This window comes from Hirundo rustica, chromosome 15, assembly GCF_015227805.2.
Source record: "Hirundo rustica isolate bHirRus1 chromosome 15, bHirRus1.pri.v3, whole genome shotgun sequence".
NCBI lineage: Eukaryota > Metazoa > Chordata > Aves > Passeriformes > Hirundinidae > Hirundo > Hirundo rustica.
In genome coordinates this window covers 11,751,611-11,768,122 of record NC_053464.1, presented here as the reverse complement: position 1 = coordinate 11,768,122, position 16,512 = coordinate 11,751,611, and the positions used below count along the sequence as shown (strand labels likewise).

Here is a 16,512-nt window from a genome sequence, read left to right as displayed (position 1 = left end):
GAAGCACGCTTTTATTTTATGGCGCTGGCTGTTGCCACTGCTGTGCTGTACCTGTGAGCTATTTAATGTGCCACATCGAGGAGTAAATTAATGCAGGTCCACAAAGAGAGCGCTTCGATTTGCTAATTGCTTGTAGAGCAGAGGGTATTGTTGTGTAGAGAAGGACCGTTCATTAGAGACTGAGTAGTTAATTTTTCCCTACGAATGGGGCTCACATTTGAGCTCCTTGCACATCGTTCAGGGCAGCCAGCTCACCATCAGTCCCTGGAAGGGGAATGGGGGGCTCTGGATGCAGTCAGTTTAACCAGCTGCATTGTCACCACCAGATTGCCTCGGTTTCATTCATTAAGCCCTCCCTGACCAGCCTCCTCCAGTGCTGTCAGTGAAGGCTGACTTTTGGAAGGTACAGAAAAGACAAATTATTGATGCAGGGAAGCAAGTTAAACAATTCAGAAATGTCTCCTTGGAGCTGAGTTGGTTCCCCTCCTTGGAAACCATTCCTGCTCCTCTTTCAGCCCGAGCTGCAGATTCCCAGTGAGGCTGGGGCACAGGTTCTTCTCTTCCTGCCACTCTCTTTTGAGGATGACAGTCCACTGACAGTAGATTAGACTATGTTGTCATGTAAGATGAATATTTTGAATTGACAAAGCCTTTTTTGAAAGCCTAGAGTAATTGACTGAGTACTTAAAAGGATTTTTTTCCCTGCTTTGCTACTTGATTTTCCCTTACCTGGTTGTGCTGCCTTCAGTGGGTGCATTGCACTGTATTTGTATATCTGATTCATAGTATGTTTGCATATCAGGTTTCTTAACCCTTGAGCTCGGTGATCTGTGGGAATTTAACATGTGTGTTAAGTAAAAAGAATTTCCTTGGAGCTTTAAGTTAACTTCTATGCGTAGCATGAAAATTCAACACACAAGTCTATCCTGCGGAGAGATTGCTGAGCTACCAAGGGGAAACACGATCGATTGAAAAGACCCTAACACACAGAGCTGAGCTGCTCACAGAATCATGGAATGGTTTGGGCTGGAGGGGACCTTAAAAACCATCTTTCTGTGGGCAGGGATACCTTCTTGGACGAGGTTGCTCAGAGATCCATCCAGCCTGGCTTTGGACCCTTCCAGAGCTGGGGCAGCCACAGCTTCTCTGGGCAACCTGTGCCAGAGCCTTACCACCCTCACAGGGAAGATTGTTTAGACTGTCTAATGTAAGCCTGCTCTTTTCCAGTTTGGAGCCATTCCCCCATGTCCTGTCCCTGCCTAGATTGCTTTTCCCAGAGCAGAACTCTGAGATGGGACTGGCAAACTGCTCCAGCATCTGCTGGACCCCCTGTGCCTTCCCACCACCCCTGAAAGGCCCCTGTCCAACCCTCATGTGTTCCTTGTCTGCATGTGGCTGCACTGAGAAACCCAACAGTCCATTCCTGAAAAGATACATTCCAAGAAAAAACATAATGCTGGTTTTTTATTTTCAGGTCTTTTCCATCAAATGCCTGGGGAATGGCAGCAGGGGCTGAGCAGGCTGCCAGGCACCATCCAGGGCCCTCTGCAGCTCCTTGGCTCTGGGGGCTGCCAGCTCCTCCCCAGCACTCTGATTGAGTTGTGGGGATAAGTTCAGAGCCTAATTTCTCCTTCATAATTAAAAATGCGTGCATCTGTCGTGCTGCTGGTGATTACTCTGTATTTTCTTGTGGCCTAGAAGGAACATGGCAGTGAATCACTTTGCCAGCAGCTGTCCTCCAACAGCTGAGGGAGGTTCAATATTTGATTTAAGCTAATAAAAAGTCTGGGATCGGGCTGATGTTTACAAACTGGACGTGATAAAGCATCCAGATCAGCTCTATCACAGCCTGGCAAGTGTAGACACTGGGGACCCCGCTGAAAATCTGGGCTTTGTCTGGTGCTTCCCCAGCTGTCTGAGTAGGTGGGCAGGGACAGGGAGTGGCAGGGTCCCCACTCTGCACTGCCAGTGCATCCAACAGCATCAGTGAGCTGGGGAAGCCTCCTTCTTTCCAGCTTTGTCACTCTAACGGCTCTCAGTGCATTAAATATGTCCCTTTTGCTCTTCTCTGAGAGTTGCAGTCAAATTGTACGTTTAAAAATGTTTTAATCTTCATAAATCATTTCTTCCAGCAGTCTAGTAAGTTTAGTAGCTGCTCTCTGAATTCCCACTAGTTACTGACTCTTTCCCTTTGAGATGAGCTGCCTAGAAATAAATGCAATGAAGAAAACCTACTTTGTGATTTAGTTCTTATCTGATTGCTTCTCCAAATCATATTGATCTGCTGTTGTTATGCTGCTGGCTTGGACTTGCTGTCCAGGTTTCTCTGTGTGTCTCTGTTGGCATAGCACCTTGAAATGGTTATTTTCCTCAAGCCATATTATTACTAAGATAAATTATGGCATATTTCCTGCTTGTATTTTCAATTTTTCCTATGCCTTTGTATTATTTCTCTCTTGCCTAAAAGGTTTTTCCAGCCTTTGGCTGAGGTAAAATGTGTTGGAGTCTTTGCTATCCTTTGCTTCTGATTTTTATGGGAGTATTATACTTTAAAATGCTCTTATACCCATCTAGTTAAACAGGCTCCTAGGGTACTGTTGCTTTGGTGTTATAAATAAAAACATTTACACTGTGAGGGTGACCAAAGCTTGGCACAGTGTGATGGGTTGATCCAGGCTGGGTGCCAGGTGCCCACCAAAACCACAGGGGACTGAGCTTTGAGGGGATTCCCACCCTTCCAGTGTGGGTTACTCTGTGATTCCATAGGAGGCTGAACAGAGGCTGGACTCTCAAATTCAGGGCTGATAGCTACTGTTAAAAAATACATGGTTTTTAATCTAATTTTCAATTAAGTAATTCTTATATCTGGTTTAGGATAGGCTAGTGGTTCCCATCTAAAGGTCATCTTCATATAGAGAAAGAAAATAAATATGCAGGTTGTTTGTAATCAAAAATATTCAGTCATTCTTGGGGTGTTTTGCAGAGTTTATGCCAGTACCTCTCCTAAATAACCTCTCTAAGGTCATGTTTTCTAATTCTTCCCCAAGCAACTCCTGGCTCCAGCCCGCTGCTGTCATTGTACCTGCTTCAATAGCAGCAGGGAAAAGTCTTTCCCAGGTGTCTGCCAATTTACAGTTCTCTGATGTTTCCACATCAAACTTGGTGATCGTTTCATTTTTGCTCTCCACTTGCTTGTCCAGGCGCTCCTGTTTTGGTTGGGGCTGGTGTTTCCCGCAGTGTTTGATGAGTGTGTTTCGTTCTTCTGTGCCAGGTCCCAGGCTTGTATTAAAACCCTTTTCATCTTCTTTCAGTGCCTCTCCCTTCAATAATGTCACATCATCCCCGGCCTTGCACGGCAAGAAGCTGAAACTTTTTCTGCTTCCGCTGAACTCTGGGGCCAGGGAAATTTTGAACTGTTTGCTTGTTTGTTTGCAAAATGGAACTTCTGCTGTGCTGAACGCTTAGACTGTATTTCTTTATTTATTTGTTTGCTTCCATTTCAGCGCAGTTAGCCTCCAAAGCTAAGAATGTTTTGCTTTTCATTGTAATGAACTGCTTGCTCCTTGTCTCTGGTTTGGATGTGGCATTCAAAAAACTCATTTCATATGTGGTGAGAAGTTGGGAGATGCCGGAGGCTTTTAATGAGTATTTGCTTGAAATTACATGAATCAGTTTGTGGGAAAGTTGGTTTTATTTCTTTTATTTGTTTACACTGTTTAAGTTATCTTATTTGTCATCAGTAACTATTTTTTAGGCTTTCTGCTAAGCAGAGAAAGGCTGATTGCAGCCTAGCAGAGTGTTAGAAAATCAAGGATGTGGGAAGTAATAGCACTCATGTATTATGTGTGGCTTCTCTTAACCATCTCCTAAATATCCGTTTGGTTTAAAATCCTTTTTCATAAACAAAACTCTGTAAAAGATCCCTTTCTGAGTCAAGTTCCTGTTTCCCCTCAGATTATGCCAGGATAACCAAAGGTATTTCTACTCTGGTTTGAGATTCTTTACATTTCAAATTTCCCTTTAAAAAAAGTAAAAATGCTGCATTGAGATCTTTTCTCATGGAAATTCAGGAGGTTTATGTTACAGAGCAGATTTTCTTGATGCTTTACCCCACAGCATTTTGGAAGGCTTCCAAACCCAACCTTGGAGCCCAGAAATTCAACAGAACGTTTTCTATGAAGTTAGCTTGAAACACGTACGCCTTTCAGGAGCTAGGGAGCTAAACCTCCTCTTCTTCAGAGTTAACCTGGGCAAAACTGGGTGGGTTTTAGACCACGCTTTCTGCAGCTTCACACAAATGGAGTGGAGGCATGGTTCTGGCTGGACCATGGGGTTGGAATTTGGGCTGGCTCATCTGGTGTCATTCTCTGCAATAAACCTGGTTTTTCTTGTGCGTGTAGACTTCAGGCTCTTTGGGACAGGATTCTCTCATGCTCTGGGATGCTGACAGGACAGAACAAGACCAAGCACTTATAATTCCTTCTCTGAGCCATGAAAATCATGGTGCCATATGTGATTTTTTTAGGGGGGTGGTCAGAGAGGGGGACGAGAGTCTTATTAAACTTCCAAAATACATTCTAGACTTAATTTCCTTTTTTTTTCCTTTTTCCCCTGTGTCTTGAAGGCTCAGCTGTCTCAGGTTCTGGAAGAAGTGGGAAACCACAAGCAAAGAGCAGAGATGGTAAGTGTTCAATTTCTGGTTTGGGTTGTTTTTTTTTTTTTCCCTCTGGTTGTTTTACAGAGCAATAAAATGCAAAGTTCAGTTCATTTAAACAGTGAATCAGTTCCAGATATTCAGAAATGAACAGGAAATAAACATTGCAAAAGTTGTGTTGCTGCTGCCAGTCCTGGCGCTCCCTGTCTCCATACTCACCTGGAAAAAGTGTTGGATGAGGTCTAGTGGTCTGTCATCCTTCTTTTGGCAATTCCTTTTCTTCTTAGCAAGCATTTAATTTCATACTGAATTAACTCCTTTCTTTGGAGGCCTTTGATTCGGTCTCAAGTGTTCAAAGGACAGGCAGATGAGATACCAGAGAATTACCACAAACTATTTTTTTTATAATATCTGTTAATTTTCCGCTGGGTTTGTCTGTTTTATTGGCACTTCCCTCAAGGACCAAAATTAATAAAGGGACACAAAACCAGGTAGCAGGGAGGTTTATATGCAGTTTCATGACTTGAATATGATTTTTTTATACTCAGGAATAAATGAGGTGTCAGTGTTAAGCCGTTTCGTGAACTCATGTTTTTGCTAACGGATGAACTGTGGGATTCCGGCAACTTTTTCTAGTCACAAGGAAAACCTGAGCAGTATCCAAGATGCAGACTCATTCTGTAGATGTGATTAATTTTATTACTAATATAAAAACAGGCCTGCAGCACTGGCTAGTAAGTAGGTGCTAAACAGACATCTGTTCTGAAATCCAAATCATAAACCGGAGTGCCAGCAGAGATCTTTTTAGACTTGGGCTGCACTCTAGCAGGGCACTGAAGGGCAGGATGAGGTGCCCTACTGTGCTATTAATGGGTTGCCATACGTCTGTTAGGATTTTTTTTTTTAATTTGTGCTTCTTGCTGTTTCAACATCAGATTTTTCCATCCTGAGAGCGTTAATTGATTCCAGTTCTGCGGTGGTCTCACGTTGTGGGCAAACATTTTTGTATGCCCAGCTGCTTTCTGTGGTGACACAGGCCACAACTGTTACTTCCAAAGAAAACTGAATTAATCCTGTTTACCATCTGATCTCATTAAGTGCTGCCTTGTAACAGTTTCAAATTTTATGCAATCAATTTTGTGTTGTGCTCACTAGATGTATCAGAGGAAAAACTTGTTGTTATGTTTTAAATGTTCTGATGTTCTGGGGTTTTTTAAAAACACTGAAAAGTTTTCCTCTTGGGCTCATTAAGCCTGGTTTTTGAGTTGTTTGCCTTCAAATATTTGTTGTATTAATCTGGCTAGCAGAGGGCTGGAGAAACTGGAACTTCCAGTGTTAAAGCATTAATTGGTGCTGTGCATCATCCATCAGCAGAGGATAAAGCAACAGTCAGTGTTCAGTGCCTATTCTCAAGGGCTTTTCAGTGGAAAACTTCTGGTCTTGTGATCTTCCAGTAACTCTTAGATCAAGCTCCTATGAACAGGCTGTTTTCTGTGGGGCTTTAGACCATGGATTGCAGATTGTGAGGTGTAGGCTTTATTCAGCGGCTTGAATTTATTCAATAAATACAGGAGAATTAATTCATACAGAAGAAAAGAGATTTTTTTTTTTTTTCCATCTTTTCTCCTTTTGAGGGAAAACCTGACAGTATAGCTCCTTCTTTTCACTGGTGGTAGATGGTTCTTCTGTATCCCCAGTCAAAATCTCCCTGGTAGGGGAAGTTGTTGTCACTTTGTGTCGTCTGCAGTGTTGATGGTGACTGAGGTCTGTCCCCTTTGGATGGGGCTGTTCCACAGCTGCCTGCCACGGGCTCCTGTGGATGTGCCACCACCCCACTCTCCTCCCTGCCATCCAGCAAAATGCTCTTTATGTGCCTTTTTTCCCCCTCCCTCTCCAGATCAGTGTCTCCCCGGATGGGCTGGTTTTCAGGCTCCTTTAAATTTGCCTGGTTTGGGTTGCTGACCTCTCGCCTTCCTTTTCATCCCTTTCACCCGTGAGCCTCCGGTCTCAGTTTGGTGTTGAGCAGGGAATGCTGAGGGCTTTGTCCTGCTCTGTGCTGACAGATGTGGATGTTGCTTTTCATCAGCTCTTCTGCACCCAGGCCTGTGGCTCTAGGTGAGGTGGAACAAACACCTGCCAGGTGCTCTCGTGGAGTCTGCTGAGACCTTTGGGCTGCTCTGGGACAAACCTCTGTGCAGGTGACACCTCTGCTGCCACCCTCCCTGGAAATGAAGAGCTGGGCTCTGGCTCCAGGGAACTGGCTGATGGCACCTCACTGATGAGAACCAAGGAGTTCTTCCTATCAGTGGGGGCATCTCTGGTAAATGAGTTGCTCTTTACATAGCAATATTTAAAAGTACAATATTGTGGGATAAGTCTGATGGGATGGTGGCCTCAATACAACAGTATCTGCACATTCAGGGCCATCTCCTCCTCCAAGAAAAGCTCAGGGAATTGTGTCCCCAGGGACAATGGCAAATGAAGTGCCAGGTCAGGGCACAAGGTCCTGCTAGAGGAAAATGGGATGCCAGTGGAATGGAGCGGTTGTTCTGGCTGCTCCAGTGCAGGGATTCATTGCTTGTCAACTAAAAGTGAGCGTGCTTCTGAAGGAACAACAACAAAAAGAAATTTAAATGTCTTCAGTTAATTGCAGCTGACAAGACAAAGGCGGTTTGACTTTCCAGTATTAATTAGCAAACCCATACTAATTAGCTTGTATAAGCACAATTCATGCCTCTTTCCCTAAATGCAATTAATATTTGCAACTGAAGAAATCTCTGGGCTGTGCCTCTGTATCATTAACATACTTCGCCCTAATTAGACACGGCCAGTAGTGGCTGGAGAAATGAGTTTGTGATTACAACCATAAAAAACCTTCTAATATTCTATATCCTTCAGGGAATTTGAACCTAGAATTTATTTTTTGATTTAAGAAAAATTACCCTTATCATTGTGCTGTGTAATTAACAATGAAACGTTGATTTTCCTCTCCTCTAACCCTTCAGTTATTTATTTTTCTTTGTTCACAGTTTAAGCATGTTCATACTGTAAGGGAACAGTGCCCATAAGACACATAAAGAGTCACTACTCTTGCTAGGACTCAGATCATTGAGCTGCCCCACAGATCCAAGGGGTTTTTCCCTCTTTTATTTGCTGAATGTTTGTTGTTTCCAATTTTTTTTTTTTTTGTTTGTTTGTTTGAATGTGAGCTTTTCTCACAATTTGATCAGCACTGGAAGTTTTCTTTATTGAAGCTGGTGCTACAGTGTCTTTATTTCCAGGATGTGCAAGGAGGTTGCTCAGCGTTCACCCAGCTCCCTGATCTGTGGTCCCAGGATCTTATTTCTCATGGCACGTTAGTTTAGTGCTTTACAGGCCTGAAGCTGAGGGAGAGCTTCACTCACACCAAAATATTATTTGTGGAAAATGCCCTCTTGTTTGTTATGTTATTTTTCTTTCCCTCCCTGAGGGAGGGAAACAGAAGACGCGTTCGTTTTTGTAATTTTCGTTTGCCTTTTTCATATCCCTTTATAGACACGAGGAGATTGTTTGGCTCAAGCTTGCCATCCAAGCAACAGCTCTGATCTCTGATCTTACACTTTCTTCCAGCCTGGTTCTGTAGCAGGGGGCATTCATGTCAAGATTTTTTGTTCTCCATCATTAATCCCTGAGGGAAGTTGGCTTGGTATTAAAAAAGCATCACCTGTATTTTCATTACCCTGAGGTGCTCTGGGTATCTTTTGGCTTTCATCTTCAAAAGACAGCTTGGCCCATGTGGGCTCTGAAATCTATAGACTGCTCTTTGGAACAAATTAAATTTCACCCTCCAGCAGATTAAAAAGGATGGATATAAGAATCAGAAGAATTGCTTAGCAGAGTGGGAGGTAAAGAAGATTTGAAGTCCAAGAATGCAGCCGTCACCAAATGAATGGCATAAATTGAGTGTCCTTACAAAGGGAATAAAGACACCTTAAAATTAATATAATCAACGCCCCTTGCCTTGAGGAAAAGTGTTGGTTAACCCTTTGCAGAGAAGAGGAGACCTTTATTTAAGAGCAGCAGGTCAGCAAGAGTTAAAGAGCCAATCATGTGTTCAGTCTGATGAAATCATAATGTTTAGGATTAACTTAAATGTCAGTGACTGCCTACACTGATGGTTATCAGGAGTAGAAATGGAGACAGAAAGGACATGAAGGAAATAAACTCAGAACACTGAACTTGATGTAGCTGGGAACTAGCTGTTAACTGGAAAGCAAAATGGAAAAGTTATTACCCATGTTTTTAATTTACAGGTAACACCAATGGTAGTAGGAAAAAATATGAACTTTAGTAGAGAAAAGACCTGCCCTGGATTACTGGCCAATAGAGCTCATTAAATTCTTGTTTAAGAGTTACTGAACAGAAAGCAAGAAATACAACAGACCGAGAACAAGAACAAAAGTGGTGTTCATTAGTGGAAATGTAAATTCTCTGTATTATATGTAATAGGAAGGCAATTAAATGTGGGATTAGAGGGCTGAACCACAGTAGTTATAAATAAAAATGAAGCTTTGCAGGAACATCTTTAGGACCAACAGGTTGGGAGGGGCAGGAGACAACTGACTGGTGCAGGGAGTCTCCATCTGTCAAAAATGTGTTACATAATTTCTGAATTGATTTAGCAGGTGACAGCAAATCTCCTTCTCATGTGACAGATTTTATCCTAACACTTTATGTGAGGCCAGCAAAGCCAAGACAGATGAGCAGTGTAGCACTCAACTGAGCAGCAGGGTGAATAGTTTTAGTAAGGCAATCTTAGAGAAAAATCCACTTCTCAAATCAGATTGAAAAGCATGAACCTGGTTATAAAGAGACAGCAAAAGAAGCTAATCCAGAATGAAGTGATATAGTAACAGAAGACTGGAAGAGGACTTTTAGATCATAAAGTCCAGTCCTTCAGTAACTGAGGCAAATGTAGCACGTATCTCAGTTCATAAATTTATCAAGCTCGTCTTGAAACTGCTTTGGTTGTTTGTACCATTACTGTCATGGAAAGAGTGCTCTGGCAGCTGAAATCTTCCCAGTGCCAACTGAAAATATATGTGCAGTTAATATCCATTTTTTTCTTGTGCTAATATTCTCCTTAAACTACAGTGACTGTTCTTCCTCCCTCATATTTATGCCATGACATATTTATAGAGAACAATTGTTCTCTCCCAGCCTTTCATTTGTCTAGGTTAAACAAATCAAGCTCTTGCAGCCTTCTCTTAAAACAGGCTCTTCAGTTTCCTCATGAATCATGCAGCTTTCTTTAAATCTCTTCCTCTTTTCTGTCTCTCCTTTGAAGATGAGTAATCAAGAGTGGTCACGTCATTCCAGGTGATGTTCCAGCAGTAGATTTTGCAAAGGTGTCTTCCACAGGAAGCTCTTCCATTTCTGTGGTGGAAGAGCTGAGCTGTATCCGGGCCATCACCAATTTCCAGTGCCACACAGCGCTGGTGCTCATCCTGGGGTCCGTTCATCTGCCCCACTCTGTCCTCTCGAGCTGCTGGCTGAGGAAGGCTCAGTTTGTGGGAGGGATTCCAGCTGTTTTGGGACTTGCACTCTGACATTTCAGTTCTGTGCTGTTCCTCCCGTTTTCACGTAGCTTCCTCTTTCTGATCAGTTTATGTTCCTCTGTGGTAAAGCCGCTGTGCTATCAGTAATTGTATTTGTGCATTTGTATTTTTGTATTCCACTTCATTGAATTTTGTTTGTTTTGAATGTGTCTGAGATGTCTTTGTCTCTATCAAGTAGTTTTACTTCAGCAGAGCCATTTGTTGTTTGTTTACTTCACAGTGTTTATATCTTTCTTCTCTTACTGTGTGTTCCTGTAAATTCTGAATTATGAGCTCTTAGAAGAGGGGGATGATTGTACAGGAGTCATTGATACCCTATTTTGGGGCTTCTCCCTGTTTTAAATGCGAAGTTTTGGTTCTGAAGGCGGAGTCCAGACTAGAGGGATGGGAGAGCACTTGTCCTTTCCCTGGCAGAGGGCTCTCAGCGCCTGTTGTAAACAACTACATTAAAACTCGTCCCTGCTATTCCCCACGGGGCAGGAATATAGTGAGCTCTGAGGTACACAGACAAGGTCATTTTTTTCTCCCTCTCCCAGCCTGGGGAATGATGAACAGCCCCAGTCAGTGTGTTGCACCTGCTGCGTGTTCCCCCTTGGAAAATTTCATGTTGAACGCACAAAACCGTGGCACCATCGGAAGCATCTGTTGCAGGTGGCTGTGGGCAGAGCAGGGAGTGTGGAGGAAGCCTTGGGATGCTGGTGGATGAGTGCTGACAAAGTGCCTGCAGGCTGGAGAGGTGCTCTGCACATTACACCTCGGCACTGTCTCAATGCTATTTTAATTAGGTGAGAAGGAGAGACTTACTGAGTCAGTTCTCGTGGTTTATCTCTGTTTTAAAAATCTAGCCGGGCACATGGGATCAAATAGCACGTTCCCTTCAAATTAAAAAGAAATAAACGGTCTGTTTTAAAGTCCCATTACACAAATGAACCTGCTGTTGGATCCATTAACGTGGAAGCTTTATGGGACGCGGCAGCACCGTTTGGTTTCAGCAGGACTGTTTTCATTTGCTCCTCCAAGGCGATTAGAGCTGACACGACTGGCAGCAGGAAGAAATGTGGCTGCCTGAAGTGGAGGACTGCCTTCCTGCTGGTCTTGCCTGTGGGACAGGTGCTGCCAGACTGGGGGGAAATGATCTGACCCAGACCTGAAGAGTAATTCCAGCTCAGATGAGAGTCATGGACATTGCCCCAATTCCCAGCCCATCATTTGGGGTGGCCTCCATGCCACGGGTGTACCCCTAAAACCTGAGCTGTATTGTCAGGCATGAAGATAGCAGGAACAAGGACTGGAGAGGGAGAAGTGGGGAGGGTTTTTTCTCTTCACTTGTTGAGCAGAGCAGAAACGTGGTTGTCCTGTTTAGAAGGTGCTGCAGCTGGAGTGGTCCTTGTCAGTGTCACTGCTGTCACTAAAAATCTGAGTTACACTGAGTTACTTGGTTAAATGAGAACAGGATAGGGGTATTATCAGAGGCTTTATTATAGTAGGCACAGCCTGGAGGCACAGAAGGCCTATTTAATAGACATGCAGGAATTGTGCTTTTCGAGGCTTCATTCATCTCTACAGAGCCTGTAAGAAGTTTATGGGCTACCTCAGACTCACTTGGTTCAAATTAGCTGAAATAAAATTTCCTGGAGAATGCAGGGGCTCTACATTATGTTCAGCACTTTGAGAAAACCAGGTGAGAGGTCCAGGATGCCTCTAGTAATCTGTCATTTGTGCTCCTTTATTCTGCCTTCCTACAAGGCAGCTTGGAGAAGCTGTAGAAGGAATATGAAATTCCAGTGCACATCCAGAGAGGGAAAGGAAGATTTGGGGTTGTTGAACAATCATGTTAGGATGGGACAAAATACTAACTGATGTACAGCTTCCTTGTGACAAGGATGGAGACCAGTTTCCTCCTGCTTTCAGAGCTCTGGGAAGCTGTGCCTGCCTCAGAAGAGGACCATCCTGAGAGATCTGGTGCAAGAGATACGATTCTGTAAGCACAGCTTGTCCCGAACGTGCAGGAGGATGTGAAGGTCTCTAGCTATGGGATCTGGGGAGGGCGTGCAGGGCATGTTCAGAGGATGTGCCTGCCGATCAAAGGTTGCTAGATACTTCTCTTCTTGCCTGGGGCTGGCTTTGTGTATACAAAAAGGGAGATAAAGGCTTAAAAAAAAAAAAAATTAAGTTTCAAGACTTAGTCCTTACACTGACAGCCTAATCAGCTTGTTACATCATTTGTTTTCAGTCTTTTTGTGTCTCAGTGTCCTTCGAAGAGCTTGTTCCCTGTGCTTCTTGCCTTTGGCTGATGGATGCTGGGGGCAGGTAGTATCTGTGCCAGGCTGGGGTCTGTCAGGGCAGCAGAGTCCTCCAGCAGGAGCTGTAAAACCCAATTTATCCACTGAGATGAGGAGATCATAGAGCAGAATTTTTCCTATGACCTCTTGGTAAATAATGAATGGCAGAGCCCTGCCTCTTTGGAATCACTTAATTGAGGCTGACAACTCTTTGTTGTATTACAGGATCTGGCTTGTCAGGCGAATTTTAACTTATTTATGAATATTTCATTAACCTCTAAAGACTGGCTGTATAAAATCGAGCTCCTGCCAGGCCCTGTCCTGTTGATGCTGTGTTCTGTGCTAATGTCATCGCTGCACATGCAGTACACCTTTCCTCAGAGCTGGGCCTCAGAGTTTATTGTTGGTGGCAGAAAGAAAGGTTAAAATGCCAGGTTTGTGCTTTGGCACCGGAGTTGAACATATGGTATTTGAGAGGGAATTGCTGTTTGCCTTTCACTCTGACTGCTGAAGGGCCCTGCAGGCATCACCCTGAGAGGCTGAAATGGGCAGAGCAGTCTTGGCAGAGCCCTGTGGCATTTGGGTTTTGGCACGAGGAGAGAGATTTCTCACTTTTTATCCACTAAAAGCCCACAGCTTTTTGTCACAGGCTAATCTCAGGATGGGTCATTTAGCTAGAAAATATTCAACCTGCTCTACTTAACCTGTTCTTTGGGCAGGGTTTGGGGAACAAGGCTCCTTCCAGGCTCTGCAGCTTCCTCGAAAGCAGCTGGAAGGTCCTGTCAGGAGAGCAGCTGCTTCCCCATTGCTGGGCCCCTTGTCCCATCCTCACATTCCCAACTCTGGGGGTTCAGGGAGCAGCTTTAGCAGGCAGCTCTGCTGGCCCCTGCCAAGATGTGCCAGCAAACAGTGCTCCCAGCTGTACTGAACTGCAAAATTGGGCTGGAGCTGCAGCGGCAGCGAGAGAGCTGCTCCTAAAAGCACAGGCTGTGCGTTGTTCCATGTGAGCAAGAGAAAGAGGATTAAGTTCAAGCACTCAGTGAAGGCTCCTTTGCTCTCTTTGCTTTATTAAGCAGGATTGATTCCGCTGCATTTGTGTTAGGAAACAAAGAAACAAAACTGGATGTTGGATTCCTCTTTCCCTTGATCTTCCTAGGTGCTTGGGAACTGCATGGATTCTTCTCTGACTGTTTATTATTATTTTTCAACGGGAAAACTGATGGTGGGGAGTGAGAGGTGGGATTACAAGCTCCCATTTGATGAGAATTGTTGACTGAATGCTCCGGAAACTCCTCGAGGCTATATTTTCAGGAAACAAACTGTATTCAAACTCTGTATGGAGGAGGTATGACATCTTCACAGATTTATTTGTTGCTTTGCCTGTAAATTGCAGCTGCTAGAAGACTTGATTCTAGCAAAATATGCCTACTCCTGTATGAAAGAAGTGATCTGTGTGATGCCCTTCTCAAGAGCAGACAACTCCCCTGTGCCAACACCGCGGCTACACCGGGCAGGGATGAGGCACATCCAGTCTGGCACCTTGACAGGTTCCCTAAACAGGCTCTTATTCTGTGTTTTGCTGTTTTAACCAGGAGTAATGGGTAGGAGGTGTCAGCCAGTTAAGGCTAATTATTCCAGAGTTGCCTTCTCTCTCTGGACACCAGCTGTTTTGTTCTCCCTGGCTGGGAGGAGCTTTCGGTAGTAATTAAAGGAAGCAGTCATCTACACGCCTGGTGGAAGTGGTGGAGTGAGGCTGATAACAGCAGAGAGCTCCGAGCTGAATGAACGTGGAAATTAGGTGATCCTTCTTCAGAATGAGCTGTTAGAGCAAAGAGAGGGGTTTTGGACGTGGAGCTGTCAAGGTGTTTTGCTGTCAAGCAGTGGCAGTGAGGTCTCATTGCAGTGCCTGTGAGCGTGGGCAGGGCAGGCTGAGAGGAAGAGATTCCCTGTCTGCTCCTTTCTTGGGAGTGAGGGTTGAAATGTGTAATTATACTTGAATAAACTCATGGGTTTAAATTAACATCTTCAGTTCCCGTGCTCGGTGTGTCTCTTGCACAGGATGTTTGCTCTTCTTCCCCATGAGCCTTCCAAGTTTGTTAATTTTGAGCTCTGAGCCAGCTTCCATCCATCTGAAGTGTCTAGTAGTGCTTATTTCCAAAGTCACATCCTGCACCCATCCCAGATTACTAAAATGAAATAAATACAGCACCAAGGACAGTGGGTGCATGGGGATGGTTGGCATCTGGTGGTGCTGGGATGTGAGAAGGAACTTGAGAGGGGCAGGAGACCAGGTCTTGGAGCAAAGGTGACTTTTGGGGAAGAGCTTGTTGGATGGGCTGTGCTGGGAAGAGTTTGGGGCTTTTGGGGATGTGATGTGATGGTGATTCCTTCTTCACATGCTTGGGCATGGCAGCTCAGGCTTGGGCCGTTTTGGGACCCATGTGACATTTGCCTTAGTTTGCAGAACAGCGTCCTGCCATACCCTGTCCCACTGTGATTACATATGGAAACCATAGGGTGGCTGGTTTAATTAAGGTGTCTGCGCATTTGTCCTCTTGTTCCTTTGCGGCAGGGCTGAGCTTGGCTCGCTGAGCCTGTCTGGAGTTTCCCCAAGTTGTGCTGGTGCCATGCAACGTGGAGGGGAGGTGCTGGACGGAAAGCTGCGGGCTGCCTGCGGATTGGGAATCAGAGGGGAGAGAGGTGAATGCTCGTTAGGGCTCCCTTGGGGTGGATGAATTAGTTAATGACTTTGCTGTGCTTTGAAAATGCAAATGCTGTGTCAGAGCTAAGTCTGATTATAATAATCAATCTTCCTTTGGAGAGGGTGCTGGGTTTGAGGAAGGGGGAGAGTGATGAGACTGGGGCTGAATTTTTAGATCACAGATCTCTGCTGTTGTTAAGGAACCGGATGTTGTCTGAGAGGTCAGCAGAGCCGAGGTGGGGCAAAAGGTGGATTTGGGCAGAATCATCCTGGCAAGCACCAGTGGGCCTTGGCAGGCTGAAGTTAATTTTGTAATTTTGTCCCTTATGATTGCCCTGCCTGGAAAGGGAGAGGCTGTTGTCTGCTCCTGTGTGTGAGCTACCCCTGTAATGGGAAAGATAGAAACTGCATCATAAGCAGGGTCCTCCAGGGATGGGGGAGAGGGGAGGGTGGCTGCTGCAGACGTCCAGCCCTGACAGCTCCTTCTCCCTTGGCACCCCATTCGTTTGTAGCAAGCGTTCCTAGTAATTACACCTCTTAATTTAGGAGAGCGAGTGGGAGAAAGGAATATAAATTTGTGTATTAACTTTAGAGATTGGAAATAGGGCAAGTGAACCTTCTCTCTGGGAGATTATATTTGGAAATGAAATAGAATGACATTTGGTATAAACTTGAAAAATTGCTCTCTTTTTACTGCAACGGGAGGAGAAAAGACACAATCCAGACTGTATTGGAGAGAAGCAGAAGTCAGCATATGTCCATTTCACAGTGTGTGTGTATCTACAGTTATATATATATGCATGAGTACATTTTTAGGAAAGTGTTTGCTTAGAGGTTGCTCCTAGCCCTGACTCCTCAGTGATAAAAGCACAGCAAGCTCGTTACAGATGGTGGAACCCCTAGAGAGTGGTGACTCTGATCCAGCCAGCCTTCATCTTCCAAGAAAAAAAAAACACAACATTTTTTTTTGCTACAGCCAAGTGGGAGATGGGTAGTTCCAAACCACTTTTTGTTGAATATCTGATTTTCTTTGGCTTTATTACTTCTGTTTCACAGTGGCATCGAGGATTAATTTTCCCAAGAAAAATGTACCAACTAATCCTGGGCTGCTTAGCCCATTTCTAAATGGCAGGCGATATTTTGTTTTACAAGTACCGTCCTACTTTTTGAAGAAGAGTAAAGTTCACAAGGAAATGTGGTGAGGCTTAGTTCTCCCTCTGTGTGCTTCTCTGCAGATGTTTCGGGGGTACAGCAACAGAGTGCCAGTGGGGTGGGCAT

General features: G+C 44.4%; 1 protein-coding gene across 10 annotated transcripts in view; it reads left to right on the top strand.

Moving 5' to 3' along the window:
* Positions 1–16,512, top strand: part of MAD1L1 (mitotic arrest deficient 1 like 1) — a 346,645-nt gene that overhangs the window by 161,566 nt on the left and 168,567 nt on the right. For all 10 annotated transcript variants that reach the window (XM_040079070.2, XM_040079071.2, XM_040079072.1 and 7 more), the window contains one exon: positions 4,625–4,681. In XM_040079070.2, the coding sequence (XP_039935004.1) occupies positions 4,625–4,681 (57 nt within the window). The remainder of the gene's footprint in view (positions 1–4,624; positions 4,682–16,512) is intronic.